This window comes from Melitaea cinxia, chromosome 17 (genome assembly GCF_905220565.1).
Source record: "Melitaea cinxia chromosome 17, ilMelCinx1.1, whole genome shotgun sequence".
Taxonomy (NCBI): domain Eukaryota; kingdom Metazoa; phylum Arthropoda; class Insecta; order Lepidoptera; family Nymphalidae; genus Melitaea; species Melitaea cinxia.
In genome coordinates this window covers 16,533,163-16,560,188 of record NC_059410.1, presented here as the reverse complement: position 1 = coordinate 16,560,188, position 27,026 = coordinate 16,533,163, and the positions used below count along the sequence as shown (strand labels likewise).

Genomic DNA, 27,026 nt, shown 5'->3' with positions numbered 1-27,026 from the left:
TGTAAAAATGTATTACAAAACCTTCGTAGGGAGCGCCACGTCGAACATTGATATGACATCGCACAGGGTCGGACTAAACTTGTAGACCCTCGTATATTAAATAACTATCACATAAAAAAACTAGTCTTTTTCATGGATTCAGTTATTCTCAGCTAGCTGCTTTTCATGCGAAGTTCTGGTCTCGAACCGTCGCTTTGTTTTCATTCAAGAGGAAGTCGATCGAGGGAGGTCTCCGGTCGACGCACTGAACCGGTAAAGTCGAGTTTGAAAAATAAACCACCGGGACGCGGTCGCAGTGACACAAAATTATTTTTGCAACATAAACCGTTTTACCACTGGTAACACTGGATGGGGCACTTGTGCATAATGCTGGCACAGTTCGGAACGCAATCGACTTCGCGGGAACGTCACACGCGGGCACAGATTATAAAGTATTCAGTGGAATATCGCGACCGAGGCGCAGGTCGAAGCACACTCGGCCACGCGGCGGCGCTCACAGGTCGCGGTCGCGCGCCGGCGGCTCGTTGTGGTTGCGCTCCTTGCCGCTGGCGCGCGGCCGCTCGCGGTCGACGCCGGCCGCGCGCCGGATGAGCGCGTGCGCGCGCGCGCGCAGCTTCATGAGCTCCTCCTGCACGCGCTCCGTGATGGCGCGCCGCGTCTCCTCCTCCGAGGCGTTCTCGTTCTTTAATCTGCGGACGGACAGTTTTTATATCGATAACTAATTATAACTACACTTTTAATAAAACAAAAAATGCGGCACCAATTCGAGTACAAAGCTGCATATTTATATCGGTGTTTGATAAATATTAGAATTAGGAGTTAAAATGTATGGAGCGATGGCAGAGGTTCGACGGTAAGGCTCGGCGCGGTAACTGTCCAGCAGCGGCTGGCGGTAACAATTGGGCAGACGGTAGCTCGAGACGGCATACCTGTCCAGCAGCGGGTGCAGGTGGTGGCTCGAGACGGCATACCTGTCCAGCAGCGGGTGCAGGCGCAGCGGCTCGCCCACGACGAGGTGGAGGCGGTTGCGTATGCGCAGGCGGTAGGGCTCGACGTTGGGCAGCAAGCAGTCCATGCCCTCGTGCCACACGGGCAGCACGACGGGCGGCCGGCCGCGCGCCGCGCTGTCGGCCACGAGGCGGCCCACGCCCCACTTGAAGCGGATGTGCTCCTTTTCCACGTTGACGCGGCCCTCGGGGAAGATGTGCACCCACTCGCCGCGCGCCAGCCGCTCCACGCAGAAGTCCATCCCGGGCTGCAACCGACACGGACGCCCCAACTTTACTTCTACTACAAGTTATAAGTGAAATACCGTTCCAGCATAGTTATGTGGTGTGACACTGGGAGTGTGGTTTTAATGTAGATGATGATGAGTCACACATCTGTTATACTACTGTGATATCCACATGGATAGAGTGTGGACATAGGCATCTACAAGTTCACGCCAAAAATAGCGTGGTATATATGTTGCAGTCAGAACTCTTAACCAGTCAAAAGTACTATTGACTAGCGAAATCAGTCAAAAGTACTTTTGACTGGACAAGTTGGTCAAAAGTGGTTTTGACTGAAAATTATTGGTTATTAGTACTTTTGACTGCAAATTCGCGGTTAAAAATACTTTTGACTGACGCTCTCCGTCAAAAGTAGTTTTAACTGCAAAAAAGCGCCAGTCAAAAGCACTATTAACTCGTTAGATGTGAATAAATTTAGTCAAATGATCCTGATAAACCATAATAAATTTATGCCCGCGGTCTTCTTGCGACTGCATGTCAATCAGATCGACTTGGCAGCGGCTGTTCATTTCAGTGTGCAGGATCGGTTTTTAAACCTGACCCATCCTTTTCTTGCTTTTCTTCCTCTGGCATACTTCGCCCATTGATAAATATATATTAATCATTTCTTTAGTAAAATTAGCGTACTTTTTTACCGTTTCATTCTTAAGTCTATCGCGACCACCATGCCCTATAGAAATATGAGCAGTATCAATAATGTAGATTTCATCAGCCGGCAAAAATATTTGACAGGTTCTGTGTTTGTAACTAATTTTTTTATACCACAAACTTCAATGTGTTAAAGCGTTGTAGTCTACTGTACTGTAATGGTGTTTCCTTTTCATTAAATTTCGCGTCTTCCACATCCATTGCAAACTTTTAAAAAAATTTTTTTGTCATCACATTGAAATAACTATCTTTCATATCTTCCATCGCTAAAATTCTTTGCAAAAAGCCTTCTTTCTTTTCGTAGTCACTCATTTTTGTTCTAATATCAGCACGTTCTCCACTAATAATGAGTAATATAAAAGTTTATATGTGCGTTTATCATTATTTTTATCGACCACCTTAACTTTTTAAGATTTTTGACTGACACAACCAGTCAAAACCACTTTTGACGGAATCATTTAGTCAAAAGTACTTTTAACCAGCTCCATTGGGCAAAAGTACTTTTAACTGTTATTTTAGTCAAAAGTATTATTGACTAAAGCAAACGGTCAAAAGTACTTCTGACTGATTTTGCTAGTCAATAGTGCTTTTGACTGGTTAAGAGTTTTGACTGCAACATATATATTTATTGCATCGATAACGTTCAATCGACGTAATCGATGTAAGTACTTAATTATTTTGAGCAACAGCCAAGCGACAGTCGCGCCGCTCGCTTCGTTTACAAAGACATAAATACTGAGCCGCGTCGGAAACTCGTTAGGGCTCAGAGGTCATCCTTGTAACTGTTATAAAAATAGAATAACAAATACATTATCTGTTTCAAGATTTTGTGATGTATGGCGCGGTCGCAGCTGACGCTTTATCTTGCGTTGACAGTTGACACTTATAAGACTCAGGTTTTACTCACGGCATTCTCTCACAATAATTTAGACTAAAGGGGGTGATAGACGTGCGAGTAAGTTCGCGAACTTGTGGCTCGACGACCTTTTTCGCTGGTGTGTCACCTTAAGTACACGTACTTCAAATCCGCCGAGTAAGTTCGTTGGTGATTCAAGTTTAAAATTTTGCTCGTAACCCGTCTCCGCTCGTACGTGTGGCAGCACTGCGAGCCGCAAGCCACCATTTTTAAACGACTTCCAAAAAAGGGAGGAGGTTCTCAATTCTTTTGTAATTTTTTATGTATGTTATCTCAGAAGATTTGACTGGGTGGACCAATTTCTATGATTTTTATTTTAATCGAAAGATGGTGTGTGTCGTGTGGTCAATTTGATTGCGATCTAACAAGTAATTTTTGAGTTATATCTAATAATTGCATATTTACTTGACTGTTTTTTCGTCTACCTATGATGAGTTACTTGTCGATGTAATTGAAGTCGGTTTGTTTTTGTTCGCGCGCAAACACAATTAATTGTTACGCCAGTCCGTGGACGCGCAACGCTTTTAGTGTAGGTATTTGTAATTTTTGTTACTTTTGTTTGAGAAATTACTCAACATGAACTATTTCAGAACTTTGTCTTCTTTTTTTCTCGGTTTTTAAAATGTAATACGATACAATTCCTAAATAACACAAAGCTCCTTTTGTCGACGACATCGCAATACAGAACGAGTAAGCTTCACGTGTGTCACCGACGTCTAGCCGAGTAAGTACGCGATATTAAAAACCGCGCACTTTAAGTTCGCACGTCTATCAGCCCCTTAACAGGAAAGTTCTTGTTCTCTATGTTGCTTGAACTATCTATGGTATGTTTTAGATTCAAAATTAAAGCAACTAAATAATAATATGTATTGCCATGTTTGCCAACATATTGTTTACGTATTGTCTTAGACTAGTCAATTACTAGTTGACTGAAGAGTGAAGTTAAATGTCGTAGGAGACATTACGCTACCACAAAATAATTAATTTCGAGTCGTTATGTTTCGATGACTAGTTTCAAAGCTCGTCTATCAAAGACTGGCACTAAGTACTAAAGACTGGTTAAATCAGGTATTTCAAAAACATTTTTAAATTGCTTTTTTTATTGTAAAAAAACCTACTGTTTTGTTTTTGTTTTGAAGATTGAGTGGTAGATAAGGCTGTATGGCTATAAGTCCGCCACTTGTGCAACATGCTGTATAATAAGTTTTTTTTAAAATAACAAAGTAGGCAGTACCTGGTAGACGCCGGCGCCGCGCACGACGGGCACGCACTTGCCGAGCGCGAAGAAGGAGGCGCGCAGCGAGTTGGCGAAGCAGATGTCGTGCGCCGCCAGCGCCCAGCGCATGCGCGCGCCGCTCGTCAGCGTGCGCGTGTCCAGCACCCCTGCACAGCGCACATCGCTCACTCGCAACACTTGTTGTTGGAAAGGCATTCAGAGTGCCTAGCGCGAGTTTCATTCACAGAGACATGAGAGAAACGCGTTTATACGTGAAGATTATTTTGCATGGGAATTTAAACACTGCAGCCTAGACGATAAAGAATAGTATACGATACAATCGATACAGAGTCATCTAGCGGCAAACGCGAGAACTAGGTTGAAATGTCGAATTTCCCATACAAAATTAAGGTAAAATTTACGCCCGTTATTGCGAGACGGATTAAACAAAACTCGCACTAGGCACTCTGTTGTCATTTGAAACGTATCAGAAAGTATGTTCAAGCCGACATGACTCTGAGGGCCATACAATTATACTCAATCAAAAAAGTCGAGATTGGGGTCGAACCGTCTGGTCCTAATTCTTTATGACCTAATTTGAAGCTATTTAGCTGTTTTACATAACAAAGAATATCAGGAGACGCTTTCGTCCACAATTCAACCTGTAGTCTGCTATCGTGTGGAATATACCGACGGTACCGAGAGCTTATTTCAAAGCTTTGAAATAATTTTTTCACTCGATTTTTTACACATGTTAAAATTATTTTAATAAAATATACTTAAAACAAGATAAAAATTATTATGCACAAAGGTGAAATGTACAAGGGCGATTGCTGCTCCGAGCAATCTCTACGAGACAAGTTGTCGAGTCCTTATTTACATGGGTGTAGCTGTCAGCGGAGGTCGCAAGCAACAAGATCGTATCATTTATTAAACAAACTAGCTGATATTTATTGAAAAAACAATGTATTTTATGTCCAGAGGATATATATAAAAAAGCGAAACAAAAAATACATTTTGTTTACAATTACTTTGTTGTAAAAAAAAATACTACTGCACTGTGTGGCTACGGTACTAAAGAATATAGCCACCCCCTCTTTTCCCGTGGGTGTCGTAAGAGGCGACTAAGGGATAACACAGTTCCGCTACCACCTTGGAACTTAAAATGCCGACCGGTGGCGGGATAACCATCCAACTGCTGGCTTTGAAATACACAGGCCGAAGACGGGCAGCAGCGTCTTCGGTGCGACAAAGCCAGTACTGCGGTCACCAACCCGCCTGCCCAGCGTGGTGACTATGGGCAAAACACATGAGTTCACGTTATTTTTGACGTAAACTTGTGGAGGCCTATGTCCAGCAGTGGACTGTATAGGCTGTAATAATAATAAAAATAATAATAAAAAATAATTAACGCTTATATACAAACAATTATTTCGTAAAAAATTAATAACTTTATACAAAATGAAGATATTACAAAATTTATAAATAAGAGCCGCATGTAACAAATAATACTCATCGAGTCAATTGAACCACATAAGTTTACAGCTCAGCAGACCTCGATGATTTATAAAATAATATTTGAAGGAGTTATCACATTACACATACGCTTCAGCCTGTAATATCCCACAACTGGGCATAGGCCTTGTTTCTTTGTATTGCTTTGTTGCTTGTATTTATTGCATTGTTGTTTGTTGAAATGGAGAAAATGAAAGATTGAAGAGAATAGATTGCTGTATTACAAAATTACATTATTATACAAACACTTCGTACGACGAGAAGAAGTATGGGAAAAAGAGTTTTAAATGTCAAATCACTGTCTTATATAGCTAACGTTCTGTCACACCACTGATTGTCTATTGCACTCACAGTTTATAAACACTTCACACCGATGACCGGTAAATTAAGTATGGATCACACGATGTGAATCGTTAAAGAGTTGCACCGCAATGAAAATGTGAGACGTTCCTTAACAGGCCTCTTTCCCCATGTAGGAGAAGGATCAGAGCTTAATCCACCACGTTGCTCCAATGCGGGTTGGTGGATATATTCCCTACTATGAGTAACGATCGCTATCAGGTGTACATGATAACAACCGGGACCGATGGCTTAACGTGCTCTCCGAGGCACGGTGGGGAGACCCACAAGGACTGCACAAACACCCAGACCACGGCAAACACCTGTATGGCCAATACAAATGTTTGTCATGTGCGGGGATCGAACCCGCAACCGCCAGCGCAACAGGTACAATCCATGGCTGTAACCGCTGCGCCAACGCGGTCCTCACATTACACATAAGTTACATAAAATTAGGTTTTAATATGTTCATGTGTAATGTGTAAGTGATAGTGGTGTCACGCGAGGCGGTGTCACCAGCATGCACGTGCGGGCGAGGCTCGCGTTACGCGCTCGTTAATTACGAGCTACGGGAGACATCGGCGCGTCATGTAGCAGTCAGTTGCTTGATATAGCTGTTTAGTTAGACGATTCGCCACAAGTAGTGAAGTAGTGCAATGAGTGAGTTTTTTTGAGTCAAGAGTCAGCTGGTCGATCTTGTTTACAATAAAATTTGTCAATGACGCGCACGCCGCGACAGTCACGGGCTTTTGCCAGAATAAAATATAAGAATAAGACTAACATTTTGACATGACATTCTTTTTTCGTCAGCGAATACGGCACATGCAGAACCGCTGTCACATCGAGCAAAAACAAAATAAAACACATTTGAAATCAGCGCGATTAGACTCGCAACACGTAACTATGATTAATAGCTATGCCTCGTGTGATATAAAAATACACAATACAGGCCGTAAAGGAAATCATCATAATGCTAAGTTTAAAGGTTTAAAATTCTACAAATACTCTTATTGTTAGCGTGCTTGGGTAGAGATATGATATACATGTAGAGAAATGTTAATATTTTATATAATTTTATTAGATAAATTCAGCTTCTCATTATAGTTTAACAAGCTACATATATATTTAATGTTAGATGATAACAACAAGCACAAATCCCTCATTCACTTTGTAACGTGAAGGCAGAGTTAAATAAATCTTGCTCAGCTTTGGATTATTTGTTTACATAATGAGCAGGTTTTACATAATACGATTCTTTTCAATGTTATAATACGAGATTTGCATTTTATTTTTAACATTAGACTAAGAATGAGTTATAAGTGGGTCACAACAACAAAACAAGCACAAAACTTGAAGAGTATATAAAAATAAAGAAAAAACAGCAGATAAAAAGTAATATTATTCAATATTTTAAAGAAAAGAAAAGATAAAGTAAAATAACACAATTTTCTGGAAAAGTGCATCGTGCCCTAAGATTTGATTGAAAAATGAAACACCGATTTTCAGTGTACCCTCTTGTGACAATATATTTCTATTCTTACGACATCATCATCATCACTTCAGCCTATCGCAGTCCACTGCTGGACATATGCCACAAGTTCGCGCCAAAAATGGTGTGAACTCATGAGTGTGTGTGTCATAAATAAAGGAACTAATTCACAAGTAAATTAATATAATTAATTCATACATATATAATATATTACATATTCATCATATAATATCATTAATACGCAATAAGCTTCACTGACGTAAGAACTGACGTGTTGTTTATATGTTGTAATCTCCGTCAGTCTATCACCGGATCACCGTAGCGTGCATTTCATATAGGCAGAAAGGCACTGCCTACCCTGGCATGTTACTAAAAATGATATATAAAACATGAACGTTATAATTATTTTTGAATACATATTTTTGAAAAAGACATAAATCATAATGCAATTTAAATCCGCTTCAAAAAACCCGCCATCATATATGCGATATCAGCGCTTCGTGCGCATCGACGACGGGCCTTTTATAAAACTTCTGCCTTCTTCTTCTTCTTCTTTTATTTTTGGCATACGATCGCCATTAGCGAAACTTCTGTCTATAATCGCATAATAAATGTTAGCAATGATAGTAAGACATTATATAATCCTACAATTTTATAATGTCGCGCGCGTCATATGGAATACGAACATAGAATTGTGTTTTTAAAATTGGTCGGTTTAACAACGAAATTAGGCACTGCCTAAGAATAACCTGTCAAATTAAATTGTCTTGAATTCGATATCGTTTGTACTAATAATTATGATTTTTGATACGGTCCCGTAATCGCAACATTCCACAGAGTAATATTATGCAATTCACTTTTAATTTTTCGTTTGTGCGTTCTTGTTATTAGTGAAAATATTAATATATTAGTGATAATTAAGTTTATTTGTGAAATATGTAACGAAGACGTGTGTTTAATGAAAGTAAATAGTGTATCGAAATTCAACACGTTCGATTTTACAGATAAATTAAAAATTGTTAGGCGTATCGATTTAACACATAAATAACAATGACGATTTATTTTGACTGCCTGCCCTGTCTAAAAACTTTATGCACGCCACTGCCGGATCACCAGTTCGATCGCGCGAGGTCGAGGACCGCTCTGACGCTAGAGTGACCGTGAAATCCCTTCGGTGAGGTGTTTTCTTTAATGTTAGCACGCGAACTCGACTATGATCTCAACATATATTTCGAATAAAACTAACAATACGAGTGATAAATATTATACTTTTTATATTCTAATCTAAAACATATAGATTTTGAGTTGGCAAATTTTTAGCGTCACGAATCAGAAATGTTGCCGAATGAACGGAATAAAGAATCGATTCACATTAAATTACGCACAGCTTCGAATATAATTATAGATTGTCTGGAATCGTGTATTTTATATGCAATCAATAATTTTAGTTTGCAGAGGGAAAACATCTAAACGATCGGAATCAAGAATATACTTTGCAATATAAACATAAAAATTCTTGTAAACTTTATGAAAGTTTATAATTTTTAAGATTTACACGAATAATTAATTCACTATTAACAATCATTGTTTAAAATTTCTTTAATGCTTTATGTATAAAATGTTTTGTTACAATATCAACGCATATTGCCATCCGGAATCGACTCTATCGAAAGCAAGATTATAATGTACGACAAGCCTTAAATGTAATTGGTATTCACTTTGTTGGTGCAACTTTCAAACAATTTAATATATAAATAAAAATCAATATTTTTGAAACCATTATAGTAAACGAACGACGCCGCGTTGGCGCAACGGTCACAGCCATGGATTGTACCTGTTGCGCTGGCGGTTGCGGGTTCGATCCCCACACATGACAAACATTTGTATTGGCCATACAGGTGTTTGCCGTGGTCTGGGCGTTTGTGCAGTCCTTGTGGGTCTTCCCACCGTGCCTCGGAGAGCACGTTAAGCTGTCGGTCCCGGTTGTTATCATATACACCTGATAGCGATCGTTACTCATAGTAGGGAATATATCCGCCAACCCGCATTGGAGCAGCGTGGTGGATTAAGCTTTGATCCTTCTCCTACATGGGGAAAGAGGCCTATGCCCAGTAGTGGGATATTACAGGCTGAAGCGTAAATGAAAATATCCCTATATATAGGTTATATATTATTATATATTTTTCTGTATATGACAACAAAATATCTTGTACAAAGTTATAAAACTGAAATAAAATCGACCTAGTATTTTTCTGTGAGGCGTGCAACGACAGATCTTTTATCATTTTACTAATTAATATTATGATAAAACGTGTAACGTGTTGCCCTACTACTGAATTACATCAGCACAGCTATGCATCGTACGGCGACATAAGATTAGCTTATTGTTAGCTCGATATCACATGCTTTGATAAACTAAAGGCTGGCGTCCATGGGGCTTCAGGAGATATTTATATGAAAACTAGCTGACCCCGCAAATGTTGTTTTGCCATATATGTTATTAACCCTTTTGTTCCCCCCCCCCCCCCCTTATAACTTAGGGATATGAAAAAATAGATGTTGGCCGATTCACAGACCTACCCGATATGCACACAATTTCATAATATTTTATTAGCCCCCTCAATCCCCTCATCCCTTATAATTGAGGGGTATGATAAATAGATGTTGTTCCATTCTCAGACCTACCCAACATGCACACAAAGTTTTATGAGAATCGATCAAGCCGTTTCGGAGGAGTTTAACTACAACACCGCGACACGAGAATTTTACATATTAGATAATAATTACCGCCATCCCACATTGGAGCAGCGTGGTAGATTAGGCTCTGATCTTTGTCCTACAGGGGAAAAGAGGCCTAGATGCCTAGCAGTGGGTTATTACAGGCTGAAGTACCAAAAAATACATAATTAGAGTATCATTGTTTATTTAAGTATAATTAAATAGTATATATGGTACTAAAAATAATTTTCCTGATTTTTTTTTATTTTATTTGATTTAGGGGGAAAATAAACTAAAAATCATATAATTTAGTTGCGGTTACAAGTAATTAAATAAACTTTTCCCATTGTTTCAACAGCTGACCGAACATATTGTGTAGTGATTGTTGATTGCTCGAGAATTGCTATTCCTATTGCTCGCTCGTCAGTTCGCTGCGTCACGTACGCGGTGGACGGGAGGTCTGACTTATATTCGTATTATATCAAGCGCAAGTCTAATCTAATGAACTATGGACTGCGATGTTGAAATGATATCGTATGACAGGAAACTTTGTCGATTTTTTTTTATGTACGTATAATTATTTATAGGAACACATCAATAAGCAGTTTCTTATACTTAGGAGGACACTATCAAGTATCAACCCACATCTACCAGAAATTATTTGTGATTCATCGCGTAAATTCCACTCGACTGTTTACGTATATTTATTGTTACTATTGTGTTATAAACTAGAGCGTTTTTAAATCTATACTAATATTATGCTGAAGAGTTTGTTTGTTTGTTTAAGCGCGCTAATCTCAAGAACTGCTGGTTCGTATTGAAAAATTCTTTTTGTGTTGAATAGTACATTTACCGAAGAAGGCTATAGGCTATATTACATCACGCTACTGCCAATAAGAACTGAGCATTCATGAGCAATTTTACAAAAACGGAAAAAAAACATTTTTTGAGAGCTTCCCTGCGTACGCTGCATAAACGGTTAAATCTACGCAAAAACATTGTACGACGGAACTGATCGCATTTAAAAGTTCTACAAAAGTCCGCGACCGCATATGTCTATATCTCGAGGTTGACTCATTATAACCTTTTTTATTGTAATCAAGTTTGTTCTAAAACAATGCACTATTTGTGAATCATAATATTATCTATCACAAGTATATACGTCAAAAATATATTTTTTGAACAATATTGTCCTTGACATCATTAGATTTCAATGAATATCTTAGAAGATATCATACGATATCTTAGAAGATATCATATGAAGATATCATGTATAAAATCGACTTCAAACAGGAAACTAAAAAGTGAAAAATAAATTTACTTAGTACAAAGTAATTCGTATTTTGATTTAGTTAATCAGAAATGATTAAATAAATATTTTATAATTTTGAAGTCGGTGCCAAGTAAAACAATAACTACTCTAGTATCTACTCGTAAGTTGTATTCAGTTTTCTTTCATAATTTGTTTCATTGACTATTAGTTTGAATACTGTTATTATTCTGTTATTACTATTAGCCATATCCATATCAAAACCAGGTTGTCCACCATATGCCGACGGCGTATTTTGTCGTACTTCGGCCACACGATGCGCAGTGGCGATGAAAATCTGGAGAGACTGATTGTGGTTGGGAACACGGACGGCAAAAGATCGCGCGGTGGTTCACCAACGAGATGGGCAGACCAGGTCAAAAACCCATCTGCCACTAAGTTATACACGGTCGTAAGAGACGTCATGGACAGAGACCGGTGGAGGCACATCATCCGCTCCAGATGCAACCCTGATGCTGACCACGATCCTCAGACATGAGGGACCGACAAGAGAGAGAGAGAGACTATTAGCCACACACAGAGGTACATATGTATATGAATCCTTACAAATGAAAAATACTCCATCAAGGCAATTTTATGACTTTATAAAGAAAGACTTTCTCAATTTGCGTGGATTTTTATTCTTTGTAACGTAAGACCTCTGTCATAATAAACTTCTTTGTTTGCAAGGGTTTAATATCCATTTGGTCGCAATTTGAATAAAAGACAATACTCAAAAGGGTGAAAAATTATGGACTGATATTGTTTATGAGCTATCGAATGGCACAGTGGAGAGTTAGGTAATGGTGTTATGCCACACGTGTCGAGTCTACGAGACATTAACATTCTGTCGTCGTCGTCGTCGTCGACGAATAGACAAGTTTGGGGTATTCAGTACCTGAAAACGTTTAGCGTAATACGGAATGCAATTACCTTCATTGATTTCAAATTGTAACACTTACATTTTGGGAGTCCAATATTTAAAAAAAAAATCTGTCTATTCTGAACGACTTTTTTTTGTGTAACGAATGTAACGAGTTATGTTAGAACGGGATAGAACTAAGTTTAATTCACTATAAATAGTAGCAGTCCGTCTGTATACCGAAGATTCTTATCTTTCATCTCGGCTGTCCTATTTATAGCTCTCGTATTACACATTTTTGGTATTTATAGACTAATAATTGAATGGAAGTCGATCGTTATCATTGGGACGCGTGTCAGTAGTCATACAGATATAAGGGCGGAAGTCCCCGCGACTCGCAGAGCGAGTTTGAGTCGCGTTGCGAGGTCGCAAGTGCTCGCTTGTAAGGCTGCGTACGAACTAACGAGAACATTGACATTAAGGTTTGTTGACCATAACATAACACAGCGAAAAATTTTAAAAGGGTTTACGAGCATCTTCCAATAGGAGTTAATGAAAAGTGTGTGAATCTGATTTCCAATAAATTGGATAACCTTCTGGGTCGTTCCCCGCTCAATCTTGAGTTCTAAACAAACGATGATGTTACTGAACGTTAAATAGATTTGACGAACACTGTCCATACATAGCTATTATAAAGGTTATTTTAATATTCTTTAGCTGAGCGAACCTTATGAACGAACCGAAATGAAAGCGTCCTTGACATAGATAGGAATAATATTGTATATTTTGTTATGTAAGAAACTAAGGCCAATGCCTGCTTGATGTAAACCAATGTTTGTACGTGCGTGCGCGGCGAGGTGAGGCGCTGGCACGGCGTCAAGACATCGGAAGATGTTATGTCATGAACACGGCTACCGTAATAAGTACGATATCAGAACTTATTTGACAAATATTTTACAATGAACGTGTAAAATATGCGTATGGAGATAGTGACTGGCTCGGTTGTTACTGTTGTCAAGGTATTTCCGTAGGAAAACAAATTTATTATGCGACGAAAAAAATTGCGCAAATCGATTCTGCTACTCATAAATAATACATAGATATATTTATGAACTTTTCATCTACACGATATTCTTAACCGACTTCCAAAAAAGTAGTAGGTTCTCAATGCGATGTGTTTTTTTTAATGTATGTTATTTCAATACTTATGACTGGGTAGACCGATTATGATTTTTTTTTAGTCGATAGGTGGTGCGTGTCACGTGGTCTCATTCAAATTTAATCTAGATCCACTTTTTGAGTTATTTTAGATAACGCGTATTTCCTTGATAATTTTTTCGTGTATTAGGTATCTACGTTGTATTATTTGTCGAATTGAAGTCGGTATTGTTTCGTTTGCGACCAAACACACCATCCCTGTCAGTCAATCAGTATGAGATACTGACCAGATAAGGGATCTGAATAAACAAAATCTCTATAAAATCGTGTATAGACGTGTACACGTTAAAATTGATCGATTAAATTGTTTATTACGGAGATTAAGAACCGAAATTCCGAAATTATCCAGTTGACTCACCTCTTTATCTCGATCACGTCATTGGAAGATAGTGAAATTTTGGAATAAGCTAATTCGTTTAAACGCCTAACGCCCCTCAAGTGTGTCAGTGTGTCACACTAGCTCAGTGGCGGGCGTGCGATGTTAATTATGCGTAGTCAGTTGTGCATATTAACAACCCTGATTTTTTTTACTTTAATTAATGTAATATGTATGTATGTTAGTATTGTTCTGTGGTATGATTTCCGCCTATTCAAACATGTTTTCTAAATAGTCCACTTTTGAAATATTATCTTCTATTAAACTTGCGTGGTTTCACTGGGTAGGGCACAGCAGGAATTTCCTGCTCAAAATCTGGAGCAGCCCGACTGATGTAGTACCTCGACCTTACAGGAGATCACAGCTAAGTAATACTGCTCTCAAGCAGTATTGTGTTCCTGTTGAGTGAGTAAGGTGACCAGAGCTCCTGGGGCGATTGGGGATTTGGTCGACAACGCGCTTGCGATGCTTCTGGTGTTGCAGGCGTCTATAAGCTACGGTAATCTCTTACCATCAGGTGAGCCGTACGCTTGTTTGCCGATCTAGTGATATTAAAAAAAAAAAACTGATAATTTTTAGTAATTTTATCGTATTCTCTTTCGTTATCGTCGTTACTTACTGCTAAACTCTAGGTTGATATCGAGCTATAAAAAGTCGACGACATTTCTTGATGACGACCCTTTTCATATATTTTTTTCTTATTATTCGTATTTGTCTCTCTCAAGTAAAGAACTCGAGAGGTTAACAAATTTTGCTCCAGCAAGCAATTAAAGTACTAACTGTCGATCAATAAACAGCTGGAGAGATAGACGACAGTAGTGTCAGTAGACAGTGCTCCAGTGCGGGCGAGCGAGTGGCGGTCTTACCCCAGAGGCCCGGGTCATCGAAGCAGGAGTAGTGGTTGGAGACGGTGAGCAGGGGCACGTCGGGCGGGCGGTACACGGCGCGCTGCAGCGCCTCGCGGTTGTACACCGTCGTCTTGTTGAAGAACTCTGCAACCACATACATACACTACACATCCAACGTAGCGACATCGCAGGAAACATTATAAAGAGTCAACATTTCAAATATCCCTGGAAATTCAAATCAGACAAAATAGGGAATAGCAATACGCCTGGCCTGTACCACAGCTATGTAAGCTAATTATGACGGTAACCAACAAGTCACAGTTTATGATGTGTCCTTTCACCGTCGAATTCCAATTTAATAATGGGATATTTCTATTCGCTATTGTGAATCTAAGTTTTCGTTTATTGAGAAAGAAGCTTTGATGACTTATTTTACCTCCTGGGATTACACTCGGCGAAACAGGCCCCTGAACTTGATAACTGATGATTTCGAATTTTGGCAAAACAAAATTGCAACATTAAATAAATAACAATGTGTTATTAAATTCATAGCATTGTTTAATAATTAATTATTAATAAAGTTTTTACGTAAAGTTACGTAAACGATGTCTTTAAAAGGTCACCTTAGTGACAAGGTCTACTGTTTGATTCAATTAGGTATATATTTTTTCTTTTATCTGTATTATAGTTTTTAAAATCTTTTGTTGCAATAAAATTATATCACTACAGCTACCATTTGACAATCCCGCAATTCAAACGCATTTTAAAAGTAATTTCGTAATTAGGTACTTTCATTTTAAAGTTATGTTAATTTACCAAGGGCTCTAAAATGCCCATTTTTTTTATTAAGCAGCAAGCTGCTGTGTGGTTACGTCAGCAAAGAATATAGCCACCCCTTCTCTTCCCGTGGGTGTCGTAAGAGGCGACTAAGGGATAACACAGTTCCACTACCACCTTGGAACTTAAAAAGCCGACCGATGGCGGGATAACCATCCAACTGCTGGCTTTGAAATACACAGGCCGAAGACAGGCAGCAGCGTCTTCGGTGCGACAAAGCCAGCTCTGCGGTCACCAAACCGACGGCCCAGCGTGGTGACTATGGGCAACACACATGAGTTCACGCTAGGGATGATCGATATAAGAAAAACATCGATGTCAAATTTATCCGAAACTATACATCGATGTTGGATAACATCGATGATTTTTACATTAATAATTTACAAAGAAATAAAATGCAGTGAAATCGTTCGAAATAGGGATAATCGATATTAGAAAAACATCGAGAGTAAAGAAACTATTTGAACAGCTTACTCTGGTTATCATCGGTTACGTCATCAGTGACATCTAGTGTATAAGAGTTAAACTTAATACAAACAAATAACTTTAACGTAAAGAATAAATAACTTTAACGTAAAGAGAAAATAACTTTAACGTAAAGAGTTAAACGTAATGTACCAGGTCACCAAACTACTACATCTAATGCACGCCAGATGGCCCTAAAGAGTATATTGAATTATTGACGTTCCAATACTTTATTTTCAAAACATCGATGTGTCGATATTATCGAAGTCCAAACATCGATTTTTATTCACCATCGATGAATATCGATCATCCCTAGTTCAAGCCATTTTTGGCGCGAACTTGTGGAGGCCTATATCCAGCAGTGCATAGCAGTGCAGTCCATGTGGACTGCAATAGGCTGAAGTGATGATGATGATGACGAAGTGATGAAGAATCATGCATTATAATTTTGCTTAACCTACAAGCGAATCATTACTAAAACGAGACTGGCAGTCGTGTTTTTTTACAGTACCATTTTTTTTTGCGGTTTTTTACAGCTTGTTTTTATTGTAATTTTTTATACATACAGATACAAACTCAAACATGCACACAGCATACACACAAACTTATACATATAAATGTATGAAATATATGATTATTTATTTAATTAATTATTTTTTACTGCTGTCTATACTCTAATATGTTGTAGTCTATTTCACAGGCCTGGACTGGGGTCCAGCGCCGTCCTTAGCAAGTCCAAATTTATTTTACTTTGGTGAAATTATTAAAATACGCTTTGAAGTTATTATGGTAATTTTTCAGTATAATGGAACAATATACACAATATGTGATACATATATAGCATTCAGGGCACTACTAATGACATTCCACTAGTGCCGAATTGTACTGGAAGGGTTTGTGACGTCGAAGGTTACAAACTGGAATTCACGCATTCTTTACAAGCCTTACGTAACCTTTTACGAAAATATACATAAGCCGCCATTGCTACGTATATATATCTAACACCGAATGTGCTGGTATAGGCCAGTCAAATCTAATTGGTGCACAAAAAGAAATTTCGAAAGCAATATCCGGAACATATGTTTCTTTATGTGTACATATGTACAGATTAATTTTAAGACCTTTATATCGAGTAATATAAAATATCATTTGGAACGAGTACTTACATATAATAATTTACTTACGTCGAAAAATACTTTTTAATTAAATAGCCTTGGCAGACTAGTGTAACACGAATATTATCGTACAAAACGCTAGATAAAGGAAATCACTTTCTATACGTCTTTATGTAAATTAATGCGTTTTAATCATAGTAATAGATAGTTTTAAATTCTATGACGTCATAATATTGTATGATTGTTTATTCTCAAGTGCAAAAAACTTATTTATATACGCATTATTATTATTAAGTTAAAAACTACTCGTCAGATCTCGCAAATATGAACGGGACCATAATTGAAGTACCTGCTTATAAAACATCAATCGGTACACCTGGTGAAAAGCGCTGAGAGCATAACTGAGTTACCGATGATATATGCTAGCACACATAAAAAGTACAATCGAATAGAGAACCTCTGCTTTCCGAAAAGGTACAAACTTGATGCAAATAAAATCAATACGGTTATCTGTCCGTGAGTCTACAGCTGGGCTGGTCCGCGCCGCCCCTCGCTTGACGTCACCAAGTGATGAGACACGCGTCTCAAGTTACGAACTCCGGTCTACCTCGCCCAAGAACAAATAGCTCTTTTTTTTCTTTGTTATCGCAGGGGAACCCATTTATGGGTGATATCCAGGATGCCCGGGTAGGCATTTCTAGACCGTATGTCGGCTTCAGCACTTGGGGGTGCAATACCGACCAAAACCCATGCGGGAACCTTCAGCCGCTTTAATTGGAGGGTCCCGGATCTGCAGGCAACAGGATCCCTCCAGCGACAGGCTGGTCTCGGCGAAAAGGCCAGTTTTCTCCTCCATGGGGACTGTCTGGCTCACCTCTGAACAATCCGGGGAGAACAAATAGCTAGTTCTAACGCCTAAAAGCTGAAACTATTTTTAACTTTGTTAAAAACATAGGTAAAGTGAATTTAAAACAAAGACATTATTCTCATCTTATTTGTAACTTCTGAAATATTATATTTTGTCAATAGTATTAACATACTAACTACTAAATAGCAATGGGAGCAAGTTACAAAGTTTAGACAGAGCAACAACGAAGTTGTTGTTCTGTAACAGAAATTTGATAAAATTGGTTGGGTGAACTTTAGTTTAAAAATTAGTTTAACAATTCGTTAGTGCTGAGAAGACAGTATATTAAGACAATGTGACAATTTCTACCACATCTTTTGTTACTTGCAAGTAAAGCTACGTAACAACCGCTCGGTGCATGTAGTCGCCTAAAATATCGATAGATCGCTAGTTCGATTCCCGCTCGGGTTGGATATTTGTGTTCGTACAACTATTTCTTTCCAGTTTTGATGTATGTTCTTGTGGGTCTCCCTACCGTGCCTCGGTAAACACGTTAAGCCGTCAGTCCCGGTTGTTATCATAAATACTTGATAGTATCATAATTGAGACAATTTAAGTATTTTAAAGACCATAAAAAATTACATCACAATGTAACTTAAATTTCCAGATAACTCTATAGGTACTGTTTTCCATTACTCATGTTTATCTATCTACTGGCTTGTGCGATCATTCATGTAGTCATTCCTTCACCTGGTATTATGTACTTATGCACAAATGAAACTACTTGCATTAACTTGTTATAAAGAAAATTCACTTCTTTACAATTTTAAAATTTAAATATTTATAGTGTCATTGACTTTAAATGATTACAATGCATTATTTCTTTATTACGCAAGCCTTAAAATAATAATAACATTACAAATGTATGACTAAATTAACTTCAAATTGCAGTTTTACTTATTAAATACTTTGTTCATTTTTGCTTATTCCTGAATTACAAGGAATCAAAGCTGTGGTATTATTATTAAAAAACAATTCTGCTTTTATTTGCTTTTGTTTGATATTTTATTAACAAAGCTATATGAAGCATTAATAATAATAATAATAATAATAATATATTCTTTATTAAAGTGACCAGTGACTCATTTTGGTTAGTTAACAATATTTCTTACATACTATGTTAGTTTAGTTATTACATTTTTTTTTTAAATAAATAAATGTTACAGAACACATGAATCACCGCTGCACCGTTCCATTTGCAACGGCACAGCAATGATTCATGTATATGCAATCCAGTCTAGTGGATATCATGCCCAGAATTCTGTTGGCACTACCCCGCACTCTACGCACCAGAGACCTACATCTTTTTCTTATGAGAGCGTAAAAACAATCAACACGCGCTTCTGCGAACATCCCTGAGGCGCTGCAGTATCGAGGTAGCCCCAACAACACCCTGAACGCGTTATTGTATTGAACGCGGAGAGCACTATAAGATTTTTGAGTATATCTCGCCCATAGGCTGCACGTGTAAAAAGATGTACAATATGCTTTAAATAATGTTATCTTAACATTGGGTGAACTACGTGCAAACCTACGAGCAAGCATATTCGCTCTCACCGACAATGCTCTCCGCTGTCGTTCAATGTCAGCATCATCTTTGAGATCGGAAGACAGATAGTGTCCGAGATATTTAAAATTATCCACTCTGTCTAGGATACAATTATTTAGAAATACCGGTGGTAGTTCCTTCGTACACTTGCCTCGGACGTTAAACACCATTATTTGGCTCTTTTTTACATTATAAATTAAGCCGTGTGACTTAGCATACGACTCACATACTGACAATAATTTTCTTATGCCACAGACGGACGCACTCAGCAGCACCATATCGTCAGCGTAGCTAATGTTGTTCACACATACACCATCTATGTAGCAGCCAACTCTGGTACTGCTGAGCTCCGCTATCAACTCATTTATATAGATGTTAAAAAGCGTTGGCGAAGTCAAACCCCCTTGTCTCACGCCACACTCCAGGCCATACGGCCGAGACAACGCTCCCTCCCATCGTACATTATTGACCTGGTTCCCATACCAATACTTAAAAATATTAATAAGATCTACAGGTAACCCGCTCTTCTGTAGTTTCTTCCATAAAATATTGTATGAGACCAGGTCGAAAGCCTTGGAGAGATCAAGGAAGCAAGCAACAACTGGCGTTTCCCTCTCTACGTAGTAGGTGACAGCACTCTTAAGACACAGCACTGCGGTTTCTGTTGATAAACCAGGCTTAAAACCAAACTGATTGTCGTGCTGTTGGACGTACACGTTAAGCTGTGTATTAAGAATGCTGTCAAATACTTTCGAAATTACAGTTGCTAACGAAATGGGCCTATAGTTATTCTTATCAGCGTTGTCGCCCGTTTTATTTTTGATTATAGGAACCACCACCGTACGCATCAAATCATCCGGCATATAACTATGATTTAAACACAAGTTAAATAACATACATAAAACACGGGGTAAGTGAGGACCAGCCGACTGCAAATGCTCAATGCTAAGACCATCGTGACCAGGTGACTTACCTCTGGTCATTGACATTATAGTTTCAGCAATACTTTTAGTTGTTATTTTTGTCAACCTGTTCACTCCGGTCCCACCATCCCACACATGACTCGACCGACCAAGTGGTGACTTTACAGAAAAGTGATCCATGAATAGATTAGCAATCTGTTCAGGATCAGTCACACCGCTGATGCTCACAGGGATACCCGGCTTTGGTTGCAATCTGTTAGTATGCTTCCAAAAGGATCGAAATTCTTTTTTAGTATGATGAGATGCTAATATATCCATTTTAATTTGTTCCTCGTGATCTTGGCACCATTTTAAACGCGATTTAAATTTTCTTTTAGCCTCACACATTATTTGATAACAATAACCGTTTTTCGGTCTTCCTTGCAACGACCATAGCTCAAACTTAAGCCTGGCATCCGCGCGAGCAGCAGCGACATGTTTATTCCAACCCGGTACTACCCGCCTGCCACCCCTGCTACGTACATAACTTACAATGGCAGATTCACTTAGACTCGCTACAATATTTTCGTAAAGGTTACTTATGATACTTCTGTGACTCGGATCACTACAACTGATGTCACTACACTTACGAAGCTCATGTGGGAAAACGATAACACTCAACCTTTTATGACATTCCTTTAGGTAAGTTTCAGTCTGTTGTGGGTCCCTGTCACCCCACACGACTTTGCTGCGTTGAATATTAGATTGCATTTTTATTATTGGAATGACATCCAAGTTACATTCAACAATTAAGGGAAAGTGATCCGACCACATCATATCATAGTTTACATACACTTTTTTAACTGTTTGAGCGGCTGCTTTGGTCACAACACAATGGTCCAGCCATCGCTTAGAGCCATTAGCTTCACTAATAAAAGTATAGATATTAGAAAAAGGATTTAACATTTCAAAGTCTATGCATAACCATTCTTGGTCATTACAAAACGATGGATAATGGAGCAATGAATGAAGCTTTTGAAGAGTGACCTTTGGAACAGTAGTTACATTGACACCTGTGATCACAAGGCTCTCTTACAATGTGTTTCTCAAAGTGCAAACAGAAAATATAGGACTTTGAAATATATGGAGCGGTTGGAGTTCCAGTATGAAGGAAATGTATTCTACAATTTTACAATAGTATGTTTATATAAATTTGAAAGCAATGATTTCTTTGTCTATTTACCAGTGATGAATTTACTGTTTTAATATGAAAATTTTTAAATTACAGTGTTGAATAATGACAATCTCAGAAGTTTGTAGGTAATAAAATATCACAATAAGTTACATTGAAACAGAGGAGAGAACATTAAACGCGAGTGGGGCCAGGTCACCTAGCGCTAGGTGTTCCTAAAATAGTCTATAAGATTTTTTATTACATAAATGCTATAAAATATACATTAGTACACTTGCCTATATCTCAGAACTGATAAATAAAATACAATAGATTATACAGACGAGTCAATCGTTTCAATGGACCAACTTGATTTCATCAAAATGTTTGAATTGACAAAGGAAGTAATTTGTGTATCATTTAGAAATGTTCGGAAAATAAAAAATAATGTGTATAATTTATTTCGTGATTTGAAATTTTTTGTTGTTTGAGCTATAAGAGAATGCAATCCAATCATGTGTACTTATACACATGTATAAACTATTTTCGATACAGTGTATGAAAACGACATGCATTGTAAGCAGCTAGATCAGTTTTTGCTGAAGTAAAATTAAATGCAATACCAGTGAATACTAAATACTATGCAATAATTCATTACTAATTAACCTAAAATGATCGAAGTAGGTCGAACGAGGATGGTGTATGGAACCTACCTACAAATAACTTGGTGAACAAACCGACCACTGCCACCGTGATGGAGCTGGCGCAGTTCCACAGTCGGCTCGGGTTCCGCAGGCGCGGGATGATCCACCCGATGTCGTAAGCCATGTTCGCTCGGGACCACCACTCACAACCATTACAATAACATTGTCTCTGATTATTTTACCATTAAACTCGATAAATGTCCTTCCGTTCTAATACAACCTTACTGTTCGTACGATAATCGCTTTGTGGCAACTGACAGCCACTAGTGACGTTATGTTGACAAGCCAAACCCACGTGACAGCTCTAATTGGTGTTGCTGCTCGCTGAATCATTACATCAAAATCATCAAATACCCATTAGATTAGCTAAAAGTCATACCACAAACAATTGAATTGAACCAATTGTATTATATATTGTAATTTTTTGCTATTATAACAATAATATATCGCTTATACGTGATATTATTGGTTAAGTCGAGTTATGTATGCAGTTTAGGTTATTACAACAACAAGTATGACATAAATTAAGTATATGGAAATATTTATTTTTAATTGGCTAAAAATATGTAGTGTTGAAGATTTTGTTTATAATTATATAATATTACGGTTTTAGTTTAAGATGTAAAAATGTGTACAGCTTAGAGCGAAAGACTTGTATCCAACTCTCAATAAATTAAAAAAAAATTTACTTGGCTACTTTGTCAGATTGTTAAGTAGATAAGGACAAGTCATAGATCATATATTATTATACTCTTTGTCATAGATTAAACACTTATATACTGGGACAAGTATTACTACGCTCTGTGCTGGTCTGACTAAGGAATGCAACTGTTCAATTGTAAATGTTTTTATAGAACGTGTGTTCGAATTTTTATGTTACCTAACTTAATATTAAATAAGGATGACAGTCTAAGTTTAAAAGTTCCAGTCAAAACATTTTTTTTTAAATTTACTGTCAATGCATATAATCAGACGACACTCACGGTTTTACTTGTGCTAGTTTTCGGCATTTATTAAGAATCACATTGATTTACATGAATGGTTTATTAGGTATATTTTATATACATCACACAAATAAGTTCCTAAGTAACAATTAATAAATAAACTCTTAAATTTTAATATTAGATACCTAACTAGTCTTCACAAACACGCTGAGATAGTCATCATATCTCATACATAAATATTGTATATAAAGTAGATAAACATTCATTAAATAATTGTGTTTGCTCGCAAACGAAAAAAAAAAGCGACTTCAACACAGAGTATAGTAATACTTACGACTTCAATTACATCAACGAGTAATACAGCGTAGATCGACGAAAAAATAGTCGAATAATTACGCGTCTGAGTTACGCGTTATCAAAGATTACTCAAAAAGCAGTTATCAGATCTCGATAAAATTTATATGTGACCACATGACAAATACCAGCTTTCGATTTAATTAAAAATTATCAAAATCGGTACACCCAGTAAAGAGTTATTGCGAATTTTCGAGTTTCCCTCGATTTCTCTAGGATCCCATCATCAGATCCTGGTTTCCTTATCATGGTACGAAACTAGGGATATCCCCTTCCCAACAAAAAAAGAATTATTCAAATCGGTACATCCAGTAGATAGTTATGGGGTCTAAAACAACGTAGGTCGACGAAAAAAGCGTCAAGTAAAAACGCATTATTAGATATAACTCGAAAAGTAGTTGTTAGATCTCAAATAAATTTAAATAGGACCAATTGACACACACCACCTTTCGATTAAAAAAAAAATTGTCGAAATCGGTCCACATGGTCAAAAGTTCTGATCTAACATACATAAATAATTGTGTTTGCTCGCAAACGAAAAAAAAACCGACTTCAATTACATCGAAGAGTAATACAACGTAGATCGACGAAAAAATAGTAATACTTTGTTCGTATTCCATATAACGCGACATTATAAAATTGTAGAATTATATAATGTTCTACTGTTATTTCTAACATTTTGTTAGCGATTGTAGGCAGAAATTTCATAAAAGGCCCGTCGTCGATTCGCGCGAAGCGCTGACATCGCTTATTACGGCGGGTTTTTTAGTTGAAGCGGATTTATATTGAATTACGGTTTATGTCTTTTTTATTAAAAATATGTAATGTTCATGTTTTCACACAGCTCCGATGCACGACTGGAGTTTACCCCTTCAGATCAACTGTCTAAATAGGCACAAAAAGGCTTACTAGTCTAAGAAATATATTATTACTATATCAAATTGTAAATAAATGAATGCAATAACGCCACCTATCGGAACCTAATTGCGTTATTAGAAAACGTCTGAACGCCATCTCTAACAAGGTCATTCGTTCAGTATATTTTACTGTTCAATTTTTTCATTCCGGGGCCTTAAATGAAAATCGATTCTTAAGGAGAAAACTCCAAAAACAGTCAAGTAAATACGCCATATCAGATATAGCTCAAAAAGTTCGAGTCAAATCTCAATTATATTTAAATGGGACCACATGACAAGCACCACCTATCGATTAAAAAAAGAATCATCGATATCGGTCCACCCAGTAAAATAGTAATGAGGTTAATATAACGTTGGTCGACGTAAAATAGCCAAGTAAATACCCAGTATTAGCGATAACTCAAAAATTAAAAGCTCAAATATATTTATAACGAATAAACTGCTACTTTCTACTCTAGTGGAATATTGTAATTTGATCGATAGTGAACGAAGTAATTTCATTACATTTTGATAGATGGCGTTGTGGCAAAGTATTGAACATGACCACAGTCGTCTTAACATCGTCATGTAAATACGTGTCATCAAAGATTACTCAAAAATTGCTCATTATATCTCAATCATATTTAAAACGGACGACATGACAAGTATTAGCTTTTGATTTATACAAAAAAGATCAAAATCAGTGCACCCAGTAAAAAGATATAACGTATAATACAACGTAGGGTGACGAAAAAACCGTCAAGTAAATACGCAATATTAGATATAACTCACAAATTACGAATCAAATCTCAATTAAATTTGAATGGGACCACGTGACGAATAGTAGCTTTTAATTTATATAAGAAACGTCAAAATCGGTGCACCCAGTAAAAAGTTATGAGGTATAATACAACGTAAGGTGACGAAAATAATATCAAGTAAATACGCGTTATCAAAGATTAATCAAAAAGTAGTTATCAGATCTCGATAAAATTTATATGTGACCACATGATAAACATCAGCTTTCGATTAAAGTAAAAATTATCAAAATCGATACACCCAGTAAAAAGTTATTGCGGATTTTCAAGAGTTTCTCTCGATTTCTCTGGGATCCCATCATCAGATCCTGGTTTCCTTATCATGGTACCAAACTAGGGATATCCCCTTTCCAACAAAAAAAGAATTATCAAAATCGGTACACCCAGTAGAAAGTTATGTGGTATAATACAACGTAGGTCGACGAAAAAAGCGTCAAGTAAAAACGCATTATTAGATATAATTCGAAAAGTAGTTGTTAGATCTCAAATAAATTTAAATGGGACCAATCGGCACACACCACCTTTCGATTAAAACAAAATTTGTCGAAATCGGTCTACCTGGTCAAAAGTTCTGATGTAACATACATAAAAAAAAAAAAAAAAAAAAAAAAAAAAAAAAAAAAAAAAAAAAAAAAATACAGTCGAATTGAGAACCTCCTCCTTTTTTGGAAGTCGGTTAAAAAAAATACAGTCGAATTGAGAACCTCCTCCTTTTTTGGAAGTCGGTTAAAAATTAGGAATAAATAAGATATAGATACCTAACGATTTGACAGATTCGAGCGTGTTATGACGAATATCTCTAACAAATTATTAAAAATCTATCGTTCAAAATAAAACAAAGCTAGAAATATTAAATTGTATTAAAAAAAGTTTTAACAATAAATCCAAAAAAAACAAATAAGCATCTCCTGAAGCTGGACTTATAGAACACAAATCATCTTAGGAACATTTTTTGTTTGTGCTTGCAATTATTTCTAAGTATTTCATGTTAAATAACATTGTTTTTGCTTGTAATTATTTCTATTTACTTTAAACTTGTAATTATTTCTATTTACTTTAAACAGCATTTTTAAATATTCACTTGCAGCACCACAGTTATCACTAACGAAACACTTATCGCGTTACTCAACGAACATAAATATTCACGACGTGTCACCGTGCAGCTGCACACCCTCATGTTTCATTACAGTCGTTACGAGTCGCTTCGGAAGAGATCGAACTCGTACTCCACATCGGAGTACATGCTTTCTTTCCTCGGAGGTAGTTTGACGAGCAGATGTCGTCTCGGCAGCGCCGGAGGAGGTCTGGTACTCGACGTTTTTTCGCTCAGGTTTTCAGAGAACAGCTCGCTAAGATCATAGATAATCTCGAGACTATGAGGTTCGTTGAAGATTTCAAGCTCTTTACTGACGGGTAGGCAGCCTGCGCCCGCGCACAACACCAGCACTGCGATAATGGTTCGCATGTTTAGAAGCTTCGTCTCTTACTGGTTTTCCCTATAATCACACATTACTTTTATATGTGGGTTATTGTACAGTCGTCACGGAAAGTTTCTTAAAACATCACAGGATTAAAATATCATAATAATAAAATATATAATCTCTTTTTAACCGACTTC

At 37.4% G+C, this 27,026-nt stretch overlaps 1 protein-coding gene and 1 long non-coding RNA gene across 2 annotated transcripts; one reads left to right on the top strand and one right to left on the bottom strand.

The window, feature by feature from the left end:
• Positions 1-493: 493 nt before the first annotated feature.
• On the bottom strand, positions 494-22,664 carry LOC123661466 (tafazzin). The gene is made up of 5 exons (XM_045596421.1): positions 22,406-22,664; positions 14,765-14,890; positions 4,091-4,239; positions 972-1,255; positions 494-689 (listed from the first exon to the last, which is right to left on the bottom strand). Exons 1-5 carry the CDS (start codon positions 22,518-22,520, stop codon positions 494-496), a joined length of 870 nt encoding a protein of 289 aa, XP_045452377.1. The 5' UTR covers positions 22,521-22,664.
• LOC123661367 lies at positions 19,125-19,568 on the top strand. The gene is made up of 2 exons (XR_006744331.1): positions 19,125-19,160; positions 19,237-19,568. It is a non-coding gene; the product is annotated as an uncharacterized LOC123661367 (long non-coding RNA).
• Positions 22,665-27,026: the final 4,362 nt, after the last annotated feature.